The 16,619-nt window shown below is 39.1% G+C and overlaps 1 protein-coding gene across 2 annotated transcripts in view; it reads left to right on the plus strand.

Annotated features, from left to right (window-relative positions):
- The window catches only part of SNRNP40 (small nuclear ribonucleoprotein U5 subunit 40), a 37,293-nt gene that overhangs the window by 19,054 nt on the left and 1,620 nt on the right, over positions 1-16,619 (plus strand). For both annotated transcript variants that reach the window (XM_027109366.1, XM_027109365.1), the window contains exons 6-8: positions 8,025-8,145; positions 11,755-11,837; positions 12,886-12,947. In XM_027109366.1, the coding sequence (XP_026965167.1) occupies positions 8,025-8,145; positions 11,755-11,837; positions 12,886-12,947 (266 nt within the window). The remainder of the gene's footprint in view (positions 1-8,024; positions 8,146-11,754; positions 11,838-12,885; positions 12,948-16,619) is intronic.

Here is a 16,619-nt window from a genome sequence, read left to right on the forward strand (position 1 = left end):
AGGTATTTCAAACTTTGACTTACCTTCTGCTTACCTTCTGAGACTAGTAACTGTTGGGTAAATACTCAACTTATGTTGTCTCTACCTAGAAATTGTACTGTATTCCCATCTCTTCTTGCCTCCTTTGCTGTTACTATGGATGGAATGTCCTTTTGTCTAAAGGTAGTCCCTTAAATGGAAGGATTTCAACCTTTTTTTCCTGTCTCTGGGATCTCATGCCATCAATTTTCCCAGATCCTATATATATATATATATATATTTTAATATTTATTTATTTATTTGGCTGTGCTGGGTCTTAGTTGCAGCACTCGGGATCTTCCTTGCAGCACTCGGGATCTTTAGTTGCAGCATGTGGGATCTAGTTCTCTGACCAGGGATCAAACCCAGGCCCCCTGCATTGGGAGCGCAGTCTTAGCCACTGGACCACCAGGGAAGTCCCCCAGATCCTATATTTTTAAACAACTGTATTGCTTCTCATTAGCATTTCATTATGCTCAGGTCTTCTCTTGGTGGGGTAGGGAGTCTTCCTTCAGTTCCACATTCTCTTGTTATTGCCCTGTCAATCTTCCCCTTTACAGCCAAACTTCTTTTTTTTTTTTTTTTTTTTGGCGGTACGTGGGCCTCTCACTGTTGTGGAGCACAGGCTCAGCGGCCATGGCTCACGGGCCTAACTGCTCCGCGACGTATGGGATCTTCCTGGACCGGGGCACAAACCCGTGTCCCCTGTGTCGGCAGGCGGACTCTCAACCACTGCACCACCAGGGAAGCCCCAGCCAGACTTCTTGAAAGATGGTGATAGTGGTTATGATAATAGTGTTATCATTATCCTCTAATACTTAACTGTGTCGGACATTGTTCTTGGAGCTTTACTTTATTAATTCATTTAAGCCTCACAACAATCCTTTGACATAAGTACTACTAATGCCGTTTTACCAGCGAAGAAACTGAGCTAAGAGAGGCACAGTAACCCGAGGCTGTACAGCTAATAAGCGATGAGACCTCAGTTCAAAATGCAGAGTTTGGTTCCAGAGTCCTGCTCTTACTTAATACCTGTGAGAAATCCCCTGAATATTTCCCACACTCACTGTCTCTAATGCCTTATCTCCATTCCATTCCTCAGTTCCCTATCTTCTGACCACTCCTCAGCAGTCTGGCTTCTGCCTCCACTGTTTTATTGGCACTGTTCTTTTCAAGGCCACCAGTGATCTCTCTGTTACTAAACCCAGTAGATCCTTTTAGTCCTTTTTTGTTTGTTTTTTAAACTGGCTCTAACAATATGCTTTCCTACCCCTTCCATCAGGCATATCCTTCCTCAGATACCTCTACAAGCTATTCTCTCTATGCATTCTTTAAATGTCATTATTCCCCCAGGTTCTTAACTAGATGCTCTTCTTATATATACCTTTCCCTGGACAAGTCTCATCTAATTCTGTGACTTTAATTGTCATTTCTGTTCAGATGAGTCTGTTCTCAACCCAGATCTTCAGCTTCAGGCCCATGTGTACAACCAGCTACTCAGCATCCCCCACTTGGATGTCTCATAAGTACTTCAAAATTCACCATTTCCAAAATTCAGCTTCACATCCCTTTTCCACCCTATAACTATTTGGAAAATGTACAGTCAGAACATGGGGGCTTAATTAGATCATCTTAATAGCTACTGCATTATTTCCCTGAGTGAAGTTTGGGGGCCCACTATCATTAGAATCACTAGAGGGCTCTAATACACATAAAAGTGGATTAGTGTCATCTAGCTATGATAATTTTCATACTTTTAAGTTATTATTATTAAATTTACATACTATGAAATTAACCTTTTTTTAGTGTACAGTTCTATGAATTTTAATGCTTGTGCAGATTCATGTAACTACCACAAACAGTACAGAACAATTTCCATCACCCCAAAAATCTTCATAATACTCCTCTGTGTCAAACTCTCTGCCCATCCCTAACCCCTACCAACCATTGATAATGTTCCTTGTCCTATACTTCCTATTCTAGAATTTCATATGAATGGAATCATACAATATGTAACCTTTTGAGACTGGCTTTTTAAATTTAAACTATGAGAATTTGATCTTTTCATATCTACTGTGGGGATAGACTAGCCTAATACTCTTGTGTCAGTAATGTCTTCTTACCACAAGTAGTGTGGCTTATTCCGGGCTCTTTGTGTAGACTGTTCCAGGGCGTTTTATAAACAAATATATTCAGTTGTACTATAGTCCTGAAGGGAACTGAGTCCCTTTTCAGGTTTTGAAGGTTTTCCATGTCTTCTCAGACACACGTTATATGTTATACCTTCTCTTAGGATCAGCTTTTTTTCAGATAGCTAATCTCAGTCTTTGTCTTTTGATATATACCAATTTTTTTCTGAAATCCAAATATATCTCAAATATGAGTAATATATAAATATAGTCCCATGAGTACGGCAATTGATAACTCTACATCATAGCTTTGTAACTTTTTTTTTTTTTAATTGAAATATAGTTGATTTACAGTGTTGTGCTAGTTTCTGGTATACAGCAAAGTAATTCAGTTGTACATATATATTCTTTCTCATTCTTTTATATTATGGCTTATTACAGGATATTGAGTATAGTTCCCTGTGCTGTACAGTAGGACCTTTGTTGTTTATTTTATATATAGTAGTTTATATCTGCTAATCCCAAACTCCTAATTTATCCCTCCCCAACTCCCTGTCCCCTTTGGTAACCATAAATTTGTTTTCTGTGTCTGTGAGTCTGTTTTGTAAATAAGGTCATTTGTGTCATATTTTAGATTCCACATGTAAGTGATGTATCATATGGTATTTGTCTTTCCCTTTCTGACTTACTTCACTTAGTATGATAATATCTAGGTCCATCCATGTTACTGCAAATGGCATTATTTCATTCTTTTTATGGTTGAGTAATATTACATTATATAATATACCACATTTTCTTTATCCATTCATCTGTTGATGGACATTTAGGTTGCTTCCATGTCTTGGCTGTTGTAAATGGTGCTGCTGTGAACATTGGGTGCATGTATCTTTTCAAATTAGAGTTTTCTCCTGATGTATGCCCAGGAGTGGGGTTGTTGGATCATATCATAGCTTTGTAGTCTTTATCTTTCTAAACTAAAAAGTCATTATTCTGTCCACAAACGTTCAAGTTTTTCTGCCAGTGCTCATTTTCAGGGATTTTTTTTTTTTTATTAGAAATGCACACAGTATTCTAAAAACTCAAGCATTCTTATCATGTACCTGCTCTGGATCATTACGTTCTCTTGTCAGCATTGGGAACTCCGTGTTTGTGTGCTGTTTACAGCATGTCTTATTTTCCAAGCTAAAAATCAGGGTAGGCTTTCCTTAAAAGTTTTGCAGAGATGTAAAAATGCATTTAAATGTATGGTTAATAAATCAACTTTATTGGGAATAAAATTATTAAAAATTGAGATAAAATTATTTATTACAATTTAAATGTTTTTAGTAGTAAAAATGATCATTTGTTCATTGAAGAAAGTTTAGAAAAAATAAAAATAGAAAAAAAGTCACTCGTAGTCTCATCATTCAGATTTAGTCACTCTTGATATTTCAGTTTATTTCCTCTCAGTCTCTTTCTGTGCCATAGTGTTCTGTATGTAAATGTCTTAATGTTCAGATAAAATTTTATATGATGCTCTTTTCACTTAGTAACATATAGCTACTACTTTGTCTGGAACCCCCGACACTAGATATTGCCATGGCTGGCTTAGTCTTGTCTTCAAATGTCAGCTCAGACATATCTGTAGAGAGGATTTCTTAGATGAAACTAGGCCCTCCTTCTAGTTGCTCTCCATCACATCACTCTTATCTTATTTTCTTCTTAGCGTTGTAGTTAGGATCATTTTTCTGTTTCTTTTTTTCTCTAGTTTTATTGAGATATAATTGACTTATAACACTGTATTAGTTTTCAGTATACAGCATAATGACTTATATAACACAAAATGAGTAACTTTAGAAGTCTAGTTAACATCCATCACTTCACATTGTTAGAATATTTTTTCTTGTGATAAGAACTTTTTTCTTAGCACTTTTTTCTTAGTGATAAGATCTATTTTCTTAGCAACTTTCAAATATACAATGCAGTATTGTTAACTTCAGTCACCATGATGTACATAACATCCCCAGAACTTAGGATCATTTTTCTGATTCTGCCACTTAATTCCTAGCTATGTTATCTTAAGAAAGTTATTTAACCTCTCTGAGTTTCCATTTCTTATCTCTAAATGGGAATAATCAGCCTACCTCATACAGTTGTTACATGGATTAAATGAGGTAAAAAATATAATATTCTTAGCAACATGGCAGTTACATAGTAAGTGTTCAGCACATGTCAGCTACCATCATCTAGAATATTAGAATATTCTAGATATTTTATTTTTAGAATATTCCATAATGTAGTAAGCAGCAATCAATATACTGAACATTTAGTCTGTTTCATATGTATCACTATCACAAATTATGCTGCTGTATCCAACATATTTGTGTGTGAAACTTTTTCCATATTTAGTTACTTTCTCAGAATAGATTTCTAGATGAAAATTAATGTGTTAACAAATATAAGGATGTTTCACATTTTGGATACAGGTCGCCAGATTGTTTTTTGGCGACAGTAGTTAATAATTTGAAATCAGGTTGCTATAGCTATTTGGCTTCATTTTGCTCTTGTATAACTAAGGGGTGTGCTTGAGAGATGTGAGACCATAGAATTTCAGTCTTCTCCCTATTTAACAACATCCTGTTCTGACATGCTTAGGAGTGAGTAACTGCCCTTGGACCCAGAAAGACTCTTTTTAAAAATATTTATGTATGTATGTATGCATGCATGCATGCATGCGTTGGGTCTTCGCTGCTCCGTGCGGGCTTTCTCTAGTTGTGGCGAGCGGGGGCTACTCTTCGTTGTGGTGCGCAGGCTTCTCGTTGCGGAGTGTGGGCTTCAGTAGCTATGGCCCGGGCTTGAACCCAACCCATGTCCCTTGCAAATTGCCTCTATCAAATTGCCTCTAGTCAGTTAACAAGTACCCTTTTAAGCAGTCAGGGGCTTACCAGCCTTGAGCATTTGCTTGACAAATCCCTACTGCCTTACTACATTAGGAAGTACTCCTGACTAGCCTGGTTTTTGTTTGCTTCTGTCTCTCAGATACACTGCCTATTCTGAGAAAGGGGGGGAGCAAACAGGGAATGGAAGCCCCTTTTAAAATCTGGAGTGAGCAAATTCTCTATATGTTTGTGAGCAAATATACTGTTCCTGCCAACCTCTTGGGATTTTCTTCCTGGGCATAGAATTGTGGAGTCAGAGGAAAATGAATAAAAGAAGAAAATGCGCTTCTTCTTAATGACTTGAAGATCTGATTGGCAATTCTTTGGCATTGCTTGTAATCCTGAGCTCTAGTCAGAATGGGAGTTTAGTTGATGATTTTTTTTAAAGTAGTGGGTAAAGATAGATTTTCCCGCCTCTGCTCTCATCCTTTCCGATTATCTGGGCCAGAAGGATCTTTCTGGAATCTGGCCAACTCATTCCACTACTCTGAACCCTTCTGTGGCTCCCCAGTGAGGGAGATCAAATCCAATCCAGTCATTCAGAACCTTTCATGAGCTGCCCTTTGCCTGCCTATCACTCAAGCATTGTCTGCTGCCTCTCTTTGCCTAATTCCCTACAACCCAGTAATTTTTTCATGCCTCTCTGCTTTCATGCATTATCTTTGCCTGGGAATACCCTTCTGTTTTGTCTAAATAAAAAATACCTCTTAGGGGCTTCCCTGGTGGCGCTGTGGTTCAGGAATCCGCCTGCCAGTGCAGGAGACACGGGTTCGATCCCTCGTCCGGGAAGATCCCACTTGCAGCTGAGCACCTAAACCTGTGCACCACAACTACTGAGCCTGCGCTCTAGCGCCCGTGCTCCACAACAAGAGAAGCCACCGCAATGAGAAGCCCACGCACCGTACAAAGAGTGGCCCCCGCTCACCGCCACTGGAGTGAGCCCATGCGCAACGAGGACCCAACGCAGCCAAAAATAAATAAATTAAATAAATAATTTTTTTAAAAAAACCCAACAACCTCTTGGGAATTCCCTGGTGGTCCAGTGGTTAGGACTCTGCGCTCTCACTGCCATGCGCCCAGGTTCCAACCCTGGCTAGGGAACTAAGATCCCACAAGCTGCGTGGTACGGCAAACAAATAAACAAACAAAAATCTCCTTTGTCCATATCCTGCTCAAGTCTGTGAAACCTTCCCTTTCTCCCTCCCATCCATGTACCATGGGAACATTAATCCCTCTGCTGTCTTGGCTACTGCCCCCTTTCCAGGCCTCTCATCACTTTTTTAGCTCCTTGAGAACAGGGACAACATCTCTTTTATCTCCAGCAGCGCCTGCCACTAATCAGATGCCCAAACATTCACTGAACAGCTGATTAGGACATCTGCAAAATATTTTGCTTAAATTAGTGCCCTACTCACTCTTCTTTGGCAAATCCCAGATACGTTTTGGCTCTGCAAAACAGCATGTGCAGGCCTCAAAGAGGAAAGTCTGGAAGGAGCACCCAGGTGTTGTGAGGGATGATGAATTACATTCTCTCCTAAAAAGCTAAAGATTTCAACAATGCCTTCTCTGAAGAGAAGGAACAATAGCTTGAACAAAAAAATGTCAGCCACTTCAAGCTTCCCTAATTATTGAGGCAACAAACATCCTGACACAAAAATGGTTGTATATGAAGTGTGTTGGGTTCCACACATGAATTATTGATGGGGAAAGTGGAGTTGTCTGCCTTATGTATTGCTTTGACATACAACATCAAACTCATTTCTAGATGAGGAAGGTGCCTTGCTTAAAGGGACAGCAGAAAATTGTTTCATTTAGAAAAACTATGTGTCAGTACTGAATCGAATTTGGATGAAATTTTATATAATAACAATGACCTTAACAAAATTGCTGTTCTTTTTCCATATGACATTCCAGACTATTTCTATTGCCTTTAATATATTTTTTACATAGTTTCAGTCTATGTAAATATACTGTTTTGTATTTTCCTTCTTTGCTTAATAATAGATTATTTTATAAACATTTTTACATTTTGATCTTCAGAATATTTGTATGAGTTGCTTAATAATAGCTACCAATTATTATTGGGCCTGCTGTGTACTAGGCATTCTATTTGTAATCCTCACAACAGCCATAAGTAAATGTTATCCCCATCTTACAGACCAGAAACAGGCTCAGAGAGGGTTAGTGGCCCAGTGATACATAACTCTTAAGTTGCAAAGACTGGTTCGGTCTGACCCTAAATGCTCACTCCTTCCACTCTGCTCTTCGAATGCTAGCATGAGAGCTCATAGTGTTACAGTGTGTTTATGAGCCATAACTTAATGAACAATTTATTTTTTCTGTCTGACATTAGGTTATTTTCAGCTGAACTATTTCTCTTACCTTTCCTACACAGGGAACAGTGAACCTACAATTTATTTTTCTTTTAATAAATATGCTTTTCCATTGTATACATGTTATGACGTTAAATGAAAAATTTTAAGCCTCTGTATTTTTGCATATTACCTTGTTATATGCATTTTACATGCAATCATAATGCCTTTTTCAAATGACTTGTTTACTTGTTTTTATATAGTTATAATAGTTTATTTTTAGTTGCTAAGAATCATAGTTTAAGTGTTTTAAATGCTATTTTGTTTTTTAATTCCGAATATATTTTGTTATGAATTGAAAATAACCTCTTTAAATTCTATTATTTTTTGTTAAACTTGATCTTAATATTTGACATTCATTAGTTCATATTTTTCTAGTCAAACTTAGTAACTTTGACTCTGTGTTAGAAAGGCAAGAGTTTTTTCTTCTTTGGTAGAAATCCTATATTTTGTGGTAAAGTAATGCTTGGCCCAGAGGCAGATTAAGAAGGCATACTAATTTTCCCAGGCAGTTGACTCTTTAATAACTATTTCTTTGCTGTTCACAATTTGATTTTCTGGGAGTGCTGCCTTGTTTTGTTTTGCAGGTCTGGGACCTGCGCCAAAATAAGCTGACCTACACGATGAGAGGCCATGCAGATTCAGTGACTGGCCTGAGTTTAAGCTCTGAAGGCTCTTACCTCTTGTCCAATGCAATGGACAATACAGGTAACTTTGGAAAGGAAAGCTCTCCCAGTGCCCAGTCACTGTAGACCCTAAAGAAAGTGGGCATTAGAAACTAGAAATGTGTGCTGGGTAAATGAGGGTCCAAGGAAAGAGTCCAGGATGGCTTGCAGGTGTCCACCAGGACAATTAGGAAAACAGGTTGTAATAGAAAAAACTTTAGGCCCAGAGGGCTGGGTGCGCGGGAAGGCAGCCTGGCCTCCACGCCACATGCCACCATGTCGATGCTTTGCCGCCTCGGCGTTGTGAGGCAGATGTCTCTTCTTTGCCTGTGACAAATAGGTTTTGGAAAAAGTTGCCTATGATGACCCTGAACTTGCACCTTTATGAGACTCAGCAGAAGAGAAGTCCAAACCCATCAGCCGTTGCCCGATTCACTACAAAGAGGACCTGCCTTTTGATATTGTAGAGCTCATGGAGGAGATAGAAAAGAAGACAGGATTTTTAACAAATGTATTTAAGTGTTGTGTCACCGGCCATTGGAATTCAGAGCCTTCTTTGCTTACTACAGTGCCATCTGTAACAAGGAAACAGGCCAGCTCAGCAAAGCTGACAAGGAACTCATCATTGTGGTAACCAGCCTGGCTGACAGGTGCTCTTATAGCGTGGTTGTCCACAGTGCCCGGTACAGGGTCTTCTCAAAGAACCCAGTGCTCTCTGACCAGGTCTGTGTGAACTCTGGAAAGAGAAAGTCTGACCTCCCTGCCCAGGAAAAGGCAATGCTGGAATTTGCTCTTGCTATTTTCCTGAGCTGATGACATAACAGATGACCATTTCAAAAAGCTCGAGGTGCATGTCTTCAACCAAGAAGATGCCTGGGATATAGCTGCAATTTCTGCCTTTTTATGCCATGTCCAGCCACCTTGCTCATTTTGTCAGTCTTGTTCCCAACAAAGAATTTTATCTGATGGGCCAAAACAATGATGTCAAAGACATCAGGAGTGAACCTGCTGCTCCCAAAGTATAAAAGCCTGAACAGAAAGACCAATGTCTACATGTCCAGCATACTGCATTATAAGACACCAGTTGGGAAGTAATTTTTTTAAATGTTTAGTCAGTGGATAGGGAAGAAAGTAAATAAATTTGTTCCCTGCCTGCTTGGTGAGATAGATCCTAAGGGACATGTGATATCTGGGCCTAGGGGAAACCTTTTACTTTTTTACTTCTGTTGTGATCAGGGACAAAGGAGTTCAGAGGATGCTTTAGGCATTTCTGATGAACTGATATCTCTGAATTTCAGCAGTTGAAGTTGAACATTTTTTAGCTTTTAAAAATAGTGTTACGTAGAAATTGGTCTGTATAGACTGTAGTTTGAAATCAGTTCCTTGTTAACACGGTGGTATATAAAGACTCTGAAAGGCAGTGGGTAAATAGAAGCAGGCACCATGTTGTTCTTTCTTTAGTGCCTTCCCCATTAACCTCCAGTGATTTTTGTTTAAATCATGGTCATCTCAGTAGAATTTTAGTCCTTATGTAGTTTATTCTTATTTTAGGTTTTAGTAAAAATTATTTGGAACAAGAAAGTGCTCATATTTTAAGCAGAAGCGTAAGAAAAAACCGACCCTGACATTACTAAGCGACTCGTTCTGCGTGTCACAACCACCACTGCCTTATGTGTGCGGCTGTCTTAACTTTGCAGGAGTCATTTTCATTATCTAACTGATAGAGGTACATGCAAACCTACAAAATGCTTTTGTTTCCATATGACTTCTTTAGATTCTCTAAATTGCCAGTGAACAGTCAGTTTGGGGGCGATAGTGAGTCAATTTTGAATTGCCTGGACTGTGAAGCCTGCTTATCTTGAGACAGCACAACTCTTGCTGCAGAGCTTGTGTTTTTCTGTTGGAACTATATCTTAAATACCTTGGAATATGTAACCTTTTAAAATTGACTTTTGAGGGGAGGAGGCAGGGGCATAAAAAAGAAAAGAAAAAAAAATAAAAGGAAGAAAAGGAAAAAACTTTAGAAGAGATGGTCAAGAGGCCAGGATTCTAGTCCCCGATCTGCCATCTAATCCCTGAGCAACTTTGCACATAGCATTTGTCCTCTCTGGGCATCAGTTTCTATACTGATAATATAAGAGACCTGGACTTTACTTTTAAGGCCCATTTCAGCTCTGGTATGTTATGAATCCAAGGCTATGGATTCAAGCGGTGTACAAAAAACTAATAGTGATTAGTTTACTGAGGAAGATGAGTCTGGAGATCCATCCAAGGCAGTTCTCAAGCATTTTCAAAGAGTACCAAGCTCAGATGATCAGTAGACCTATTGATATCTCAGTTGTGCTCTTTCTGCCAGTCTATCTTCCCTTCCCTATGTGACAAGAGGTCCTCATTAAAACACCTCAATATTCTGGATTTACACAGACACTTGTCCTTTCTTTGCTTATTTTTGAATTGTTGGATGGGAGGGTGGGTTTACTATAGCAAAAAAGAAAGATGACCTGTTGGATTATATGCTTAATATTGGGAGAGTTTGGAACTGCCCCTCTGATAGATGAAAATGTTTTCACTGACATTTTGTAATGAAAACTGTGCCTAGCACTCAATGGGTGCTCAATTAATACTTGAATGAATGAACATCCTTACCTTCTGACTGTATTCTCAGCTGAATAGCAAACTTTCATGCATAGCCTCACCTTTTTATACCTGTTTGACTTCAAGGATTGTTGTTTTTTCACAGTCAAATAAAATGACATCACTCAAATTCCACTGTAGGTTTAGCTTTAGTTAACAATGGCTGTGGCCACTGCTTACTGTGGGTGTTTATATCCTATTTCAATAGATTTGCCATTGTCTAATTCTAGCTTTGTGCATAGTAAGGAAAGATGAGATTCCCTAAATGGTTATTAAAATAAAAATAAGAATCTCTTGTTATAGCTATACAATAAAATAACAAATTTTTTTGTTTTTATTGTTTTGTTTATTGCTGCCAATCTTTTAGAGCTCTTTCACATGTATCATTTTATTTGACCCTTAAAATATTCTTATTTTTTAAAAAAGAGCAAGTGGTATTCTCGTTTTATAAAGGCGACCAAAACACAAAGAACCTCACTATTTTCCTGATATCCCCCATATATACAGCAGAGCTAGAATTGGAATCAAAGTTCACTTTTTCTAATTCTTGGTAGTTTGGTAGTTGTCAGTTTCTCCTATGAGCAAAATTAGAAAAGGTTAGTCCTGAGTTTGATTTTTATAGATTGATTGTCACAGTAGTCAGTGGTATTTAGATTGTCATATTGAAACTTTGCTAGATGTGACTCTTGGGGTTGGCAGAGGAATCATTTGCAGAATGTTTTGTTGAAATCAGTATCACACCCAACTACTTTCTGTTGCAGATCCCCAGCAATGTGTTTGATATTTTCCCTTCCTACCTTCTCAGTTTTCCTCTGTGTCCTTAGTCCCTGTTAATAGAACTTGGATGCATTTCGTTCCCATTAGAAAAATAAAAAAGCCTTGTCAGGTAGCAGTGTATCATGTTGGTCTTTCTCCACCCAGGAAACAGCATCTATCATTGACATGATACTGATTTCAGCTGGGTTCTCAGGAGGCCCCTGGCTGATAGCTGTTTTGCTTTGTTTGTTTGAATTTGCAGTGCGGGTCTGGGATGTCCGGCCATTTGCTCCCAAAGAAAGGTGTGTGAAGATATTTCAAGGAAATGTGCACAACTTTGAAAAGGTGAGTTCTTCATGGCAGAGGAATTTTACTGTCCATTTGATTCAAAGAAACATTTAGGATGGTGCTAAGGATAAGGAACAACAGCTCTACTGAGAAGGGGCTGCATTCTAGTAACACTGTTCTGCATCAAAACTGTTCTTGCCAGAAATAAAACTAACAGAAGCATAGGCAAGAAGGCAATCACATAGATAGATAGTGATGGGGCCCCCCTCAAATTTAGGACTTCGGGCTTCAACAAGACACTCCTATCTTTTTAATTCCTTGGGAACTTTGACCCTCATAGATCAGTGTTCCATATGGGACTCAGATTCCCATGGCTATTATCCAGATGGCCTCCCTCACCCTCCCAGTGACCAGCTATTAGAGCCCTGAGAATACATCCCTTCCCTCAGTAAGCACCACAGGCCAAGTTCTGAGAGACAGAAATTTTTTCTAAACTCTCAAATCCCAGGTCAGCTCTTCAAAAAAGCTTTTCCTCCAGATAGTTTGTTAATATAGACTAATATTTTTCTTTTGAGAACCCATTAAAATTCATTTTCACTTTATAAATCAAATTTTATCTTTTGTTAGAATTGGTTTTATTTTTATTTTCCTATAATATAAACAAAAAATTTAATGAGGATCAAGATAAAGGAGCAAGGGGAGCCTCCATGTGTAGGCAGAATAAAATTTTGTTGCCAGGTCCACTCTTAATTTACTGTAAATTAAGCAGTTTCTACAGCTGGTTTTTATATGGTTTGAAATATATCAAATTAGGCTGTCTTGGGCCACAGAATATAAGATAATTATTGATTATATGCTGAGGAGAATAATTAAAACTCTATTTAAGAGGGGGAATCCCCTGGTGGTCTAGTGGTTAGGACTCCATGCCTCCACTGTAGGGGCACAGGTTCGATCCCTGGTCGGGGAACTAAGATCCCACAAGCCGTCTGGCACAGCCAAGAAAAAACTCAGGAAATTTAAAGTCTCTTAGTGATGCTGTAGTCTAATAAAGAGGGGTTTGGGGCATTATTATATTCATTGGATTCCTGCTTATTCATCATTATAGAATCTTCTGAGATGTTCTTGGTCACCTGATGGAAGCAAGATAGCAGCTGGCTCAGCCGACAGGTAAGGATTACTGGGCATGAGGTAAAGAATGATGTAGCCGTGCAGGTATCTTCTCATGTTTAATACATTAAGTGCAGATACTGAGCTATAGCAGACAGAGAGTTATAGCTGTACTCAGAGATGAAGTCATGTGCGGTCTGAAGAGTTTAAGGATCATGTGAACAAACACATCATTTCTGCCCTCTCTGGATACATTTTATACCTGGAGTGTGAACAGTTTCTTTGGTTATTGGATTCCCTTTGCCATCAAAGTAAAATTCAAACTCCTAATCTGGCTCCAGTTTCCCTCATGAGATTCTTCTGCCGTGCTTCAGTTCATTCAGATACATATTGTGTACTCCTCCCCCACCATCACCACAATGCTTCACTCACATGGAACTTTCCCTGTTCTTACATCCCTTATGCCTCCAGGCTTCTCTCTTATATCTCCTCTTCTCCATTATCCAAACTCCTATATCTCTCCAGTAATCACCTATGTTATATCTATAAACTTTCCTGGCTCTCTCCTTCCCTTACCTCTCAAGCATTACTAATTGCTCTTTGTTCTGGCTTGTAGTCACACTGTATACATCTAACCTTTATTAACGTTTGTTACATCTTACAGTAAGACAAACATAGTGGGGCACCCCTACTAAATTATATGCTCCTAGAGGTCAGTAAATGAGTCTTACTCATCTCTGAATGAGTAAGCAGCTAGTGAATATTACATGAATAAATTCCTAGCTCAAGGATGGTAGTCAAATTTTGCCCTGCATATCAGCTCATCTATTGGTAATGGCTGCCTATGTTGGGGATGATTCAGAGCTGGGTCTGGGTTCAATGGGAAAAGTGTCAAGATTGCTAAGTGAGGGGTATGGCAGCATGTGGGCTAGGTATTTTCCAACCCTGAGCTGAATTAAGAGACTGTGAAGCTTTAACTATCAATTTAAACTGCCTGAGGAATTAGGTGATGAATGAGAAACAGAAGGGAGAGAATTCTTCATTCCGATGCTGTTGTATTTGACATGTCTGTGGTGACCTATAATTGGGAGTCAGAGGTTGAGTAGGGGTGTCCAAGTGCCTAGGGCTGCAAATGTGGAATGGTAAAGAATGATGAGGCCCTCTGATGGCAGACTCTAGGTTTAGCTCCCAATGGGAGGTGTCTTAACCCTTTTTAGCTTAACCCCATCTTTCTCCCCCCCTTAGAGATTTTCCTGCTACCTGACTAAAACAGGCACCATCCTATAAGCATGAAGCCTTTCCTAGGCTAGCTTGGGCTTTCAGCATGTGCCAGAGTTTTCTCCTATTTGGGGCTCTAGCACAACCATAAAGAAACCTCACTTTGGTCTGTCCCACCCTTTCTGACTTGTGAACAATGCTGAACATACCTGAAGATTCCAGAGTCCACTTTCTTTCCCTGGCATGTTTAATGCCAGGAAAAATGGACAAGTATTTGAGTATTTTATGGGGGGAAAAGGGCACAGGTAAAACCATGCCACATTGCTGGTTTGAGTCCTGGTGGTTTAGCAAGCTGCCCTGAAGAGGGAATCTAAGGGATTTTCAGTTGCTAGGTTTCTAAAGACCTTGAAAAACAGGCCCACAGCCTAAGATGTCTTACATTCTGACAGAGTAAGAACCATTCTAAGTATTTTTACATGATTTTCAGCAGAGATATATCTTTCCTATGTAATTAAGCTTTTAAATGATATCTGCCTAGCTTTTCTTCTGAGCAGTTTGTTTCTGACATTGGTCCTTTCTAACTTTCAGTGTCCTCTCTTCCCTCTTTCCCTCCCCACTGTTCCTTTAAACCTTACATGTGGAAGCATGGCTCTGGTCTAGGAAGAGCCTGTATGTCTACCTGCTGAGGGTTGGCCACATTTCACCGGCCACCTCACCAATTAGCCCCAAGTCAACAAGCAGCGCTGTTACGTAAGGAGCCTGGTTCCTCCCAAATGTTGCCATGCCAGAGTAAGGAAAGGATAAGGAACCCCTCTAAATTTAGCATCTAATCGGCAGCCATGCAGAGTGAGGCCTCAAAGTAAACCCTTGGAGCTGGGGTTTTGCTGGCTTTTATGTGCCTGGAAAATGTATTGTTCCTTCTCAGAAAACTGCTTTTCAGCTTGGCCTGAATTTGGCAAATTTCTCCTCCCTACTTGCAATTCACCTACCTCCTCATGTTCAGATTTGAAACCCTTCAACAGTTCCTATCAAGGACTACGAGAAGAGTGGTCAGTCTCTCTGTTGTGAGTGATTTATTCATATTCAGCCTGTTGATTTCATGTGATTCTGTTTTGCTCGTTTATTTATTCATCATAACAATAGCTATCATTAATTCTCTGTGCCAGGCACTTTGCATACATTATTTCATTATTTCTCTCAACAAAGCTGTGAGATCAACATTGTCTCCATCATTACTCCATCATTTGACTAAGGAAAGAGAAGCTCAGAGAAGTTAAATGAATGTCTAAGGTTATTTAACTATTAAATAGTTGCATTGAGACTTGAACCCAGAACTTATACACTTTTTCAGTAGGCCACATAGCTGTAGATGGATTAATGAGGACAGTTATGGCAAGAAAGAAGACACTGAGGAAAATATGAGCATGAGAGCCAGGGAGTCTCTAGACAGATGGGGTTCCTTCTCTTCCACCTTGCATGGAACTTTTATTTAGTTCCTACAGAGCCTAGCCCTTGTGAGCTAAACAGTGTAATTAATAAGCTCTTGTTTGTTTGCATTTTAGACCAAAAGTGTAATGTTGTTCAGAAGTAGGTATTTTATAATCAAGTGCTGATGAGTGTACCCTTTTAGGTGTTGATTGAACAAAACAAATACGTAAATAATTGGTATAACCTGTTTGAAAACAACCAGCCTTTTAAATTTACCAACAGATTGTCTTTGCATGGTCATATGAAGATAATATCTATTTATTTTACCTTCAGTTTAAAATGACCCAAGCAAGGCTGAGGGTCAAAGGAACTTCTTTTGGCAGGGGTGGGGGAGAATGGAGGATGGCAAGGGACACAAGGTATTTGAGGGTGGTAAGAGAAAGAATACCAGAATATATTAAGAGTTCTCATTTTAATTCTGCCACTGAGCCACTAATGAACTGTGTAACCTTGGAAAAGTCACTGTACCTTAGTTTTCTTTTCTGTAAAATGAGTTTAGACTAGCTGGTTTCTGTTGGCCCCTTCCCATGCTAGAATTCAGTATTCTTTCTGTCCATGAATTCAATGCAAGATTTGGATCAAGTGTATGTTTGGGTTTTGTTTATATCGCAGAAATGTCCTGTCCCGCCTGTGGGCTCTGTGATTTGAATACAGTACAGAGAAATTCAGGTGGATCTACAGCCTAGTCTCGCAACCTGCCATGAGTTGGGTTACCTTTAAGACATTCCTAGGTGCATATGAAGTTAACTACACCCTAATTATATTGGGTGCTCTTTAAAGAAGATTTCTGTGTGGGATCTGTAGGAAAAACGTTTGTCTTTCTTCTCCATGATCTTTCCTATTTCAGAAGCTTGTGTTTGAAAATACCAGTAATGCTGATATTTTTAGCTATTCCTATTTTTTCACTTAGTTGCTCAAGAGCAGGATCCATGCCTTATTTAAAATCTATATTCCTAGTTTCTAAACGTCAGAGCACAGTTCAATAAATAAGGATTGAATAAATAAAGGGTTGCTTCCATTTCCCTG

The sequence above is a fragment of the Aethalodelphis obliquidens genome, unplaced genomic scaffold (genome assembly GCF_003676395.1).
Source record: "Aethalodelphis obliquidens isolate GAN/ISIS:26980383/991018 unplaced genomic scaffold, ASM367639v1 scaffold9, whole genome shotgun sequence".
Classification (NCBI taxonomy): Eukaryota; Metazoa; Chordata; class Mammalia; order Artiodactyla; family Delphinidae; genus Aethalodelphis; species Aethalodelphis obliquidens.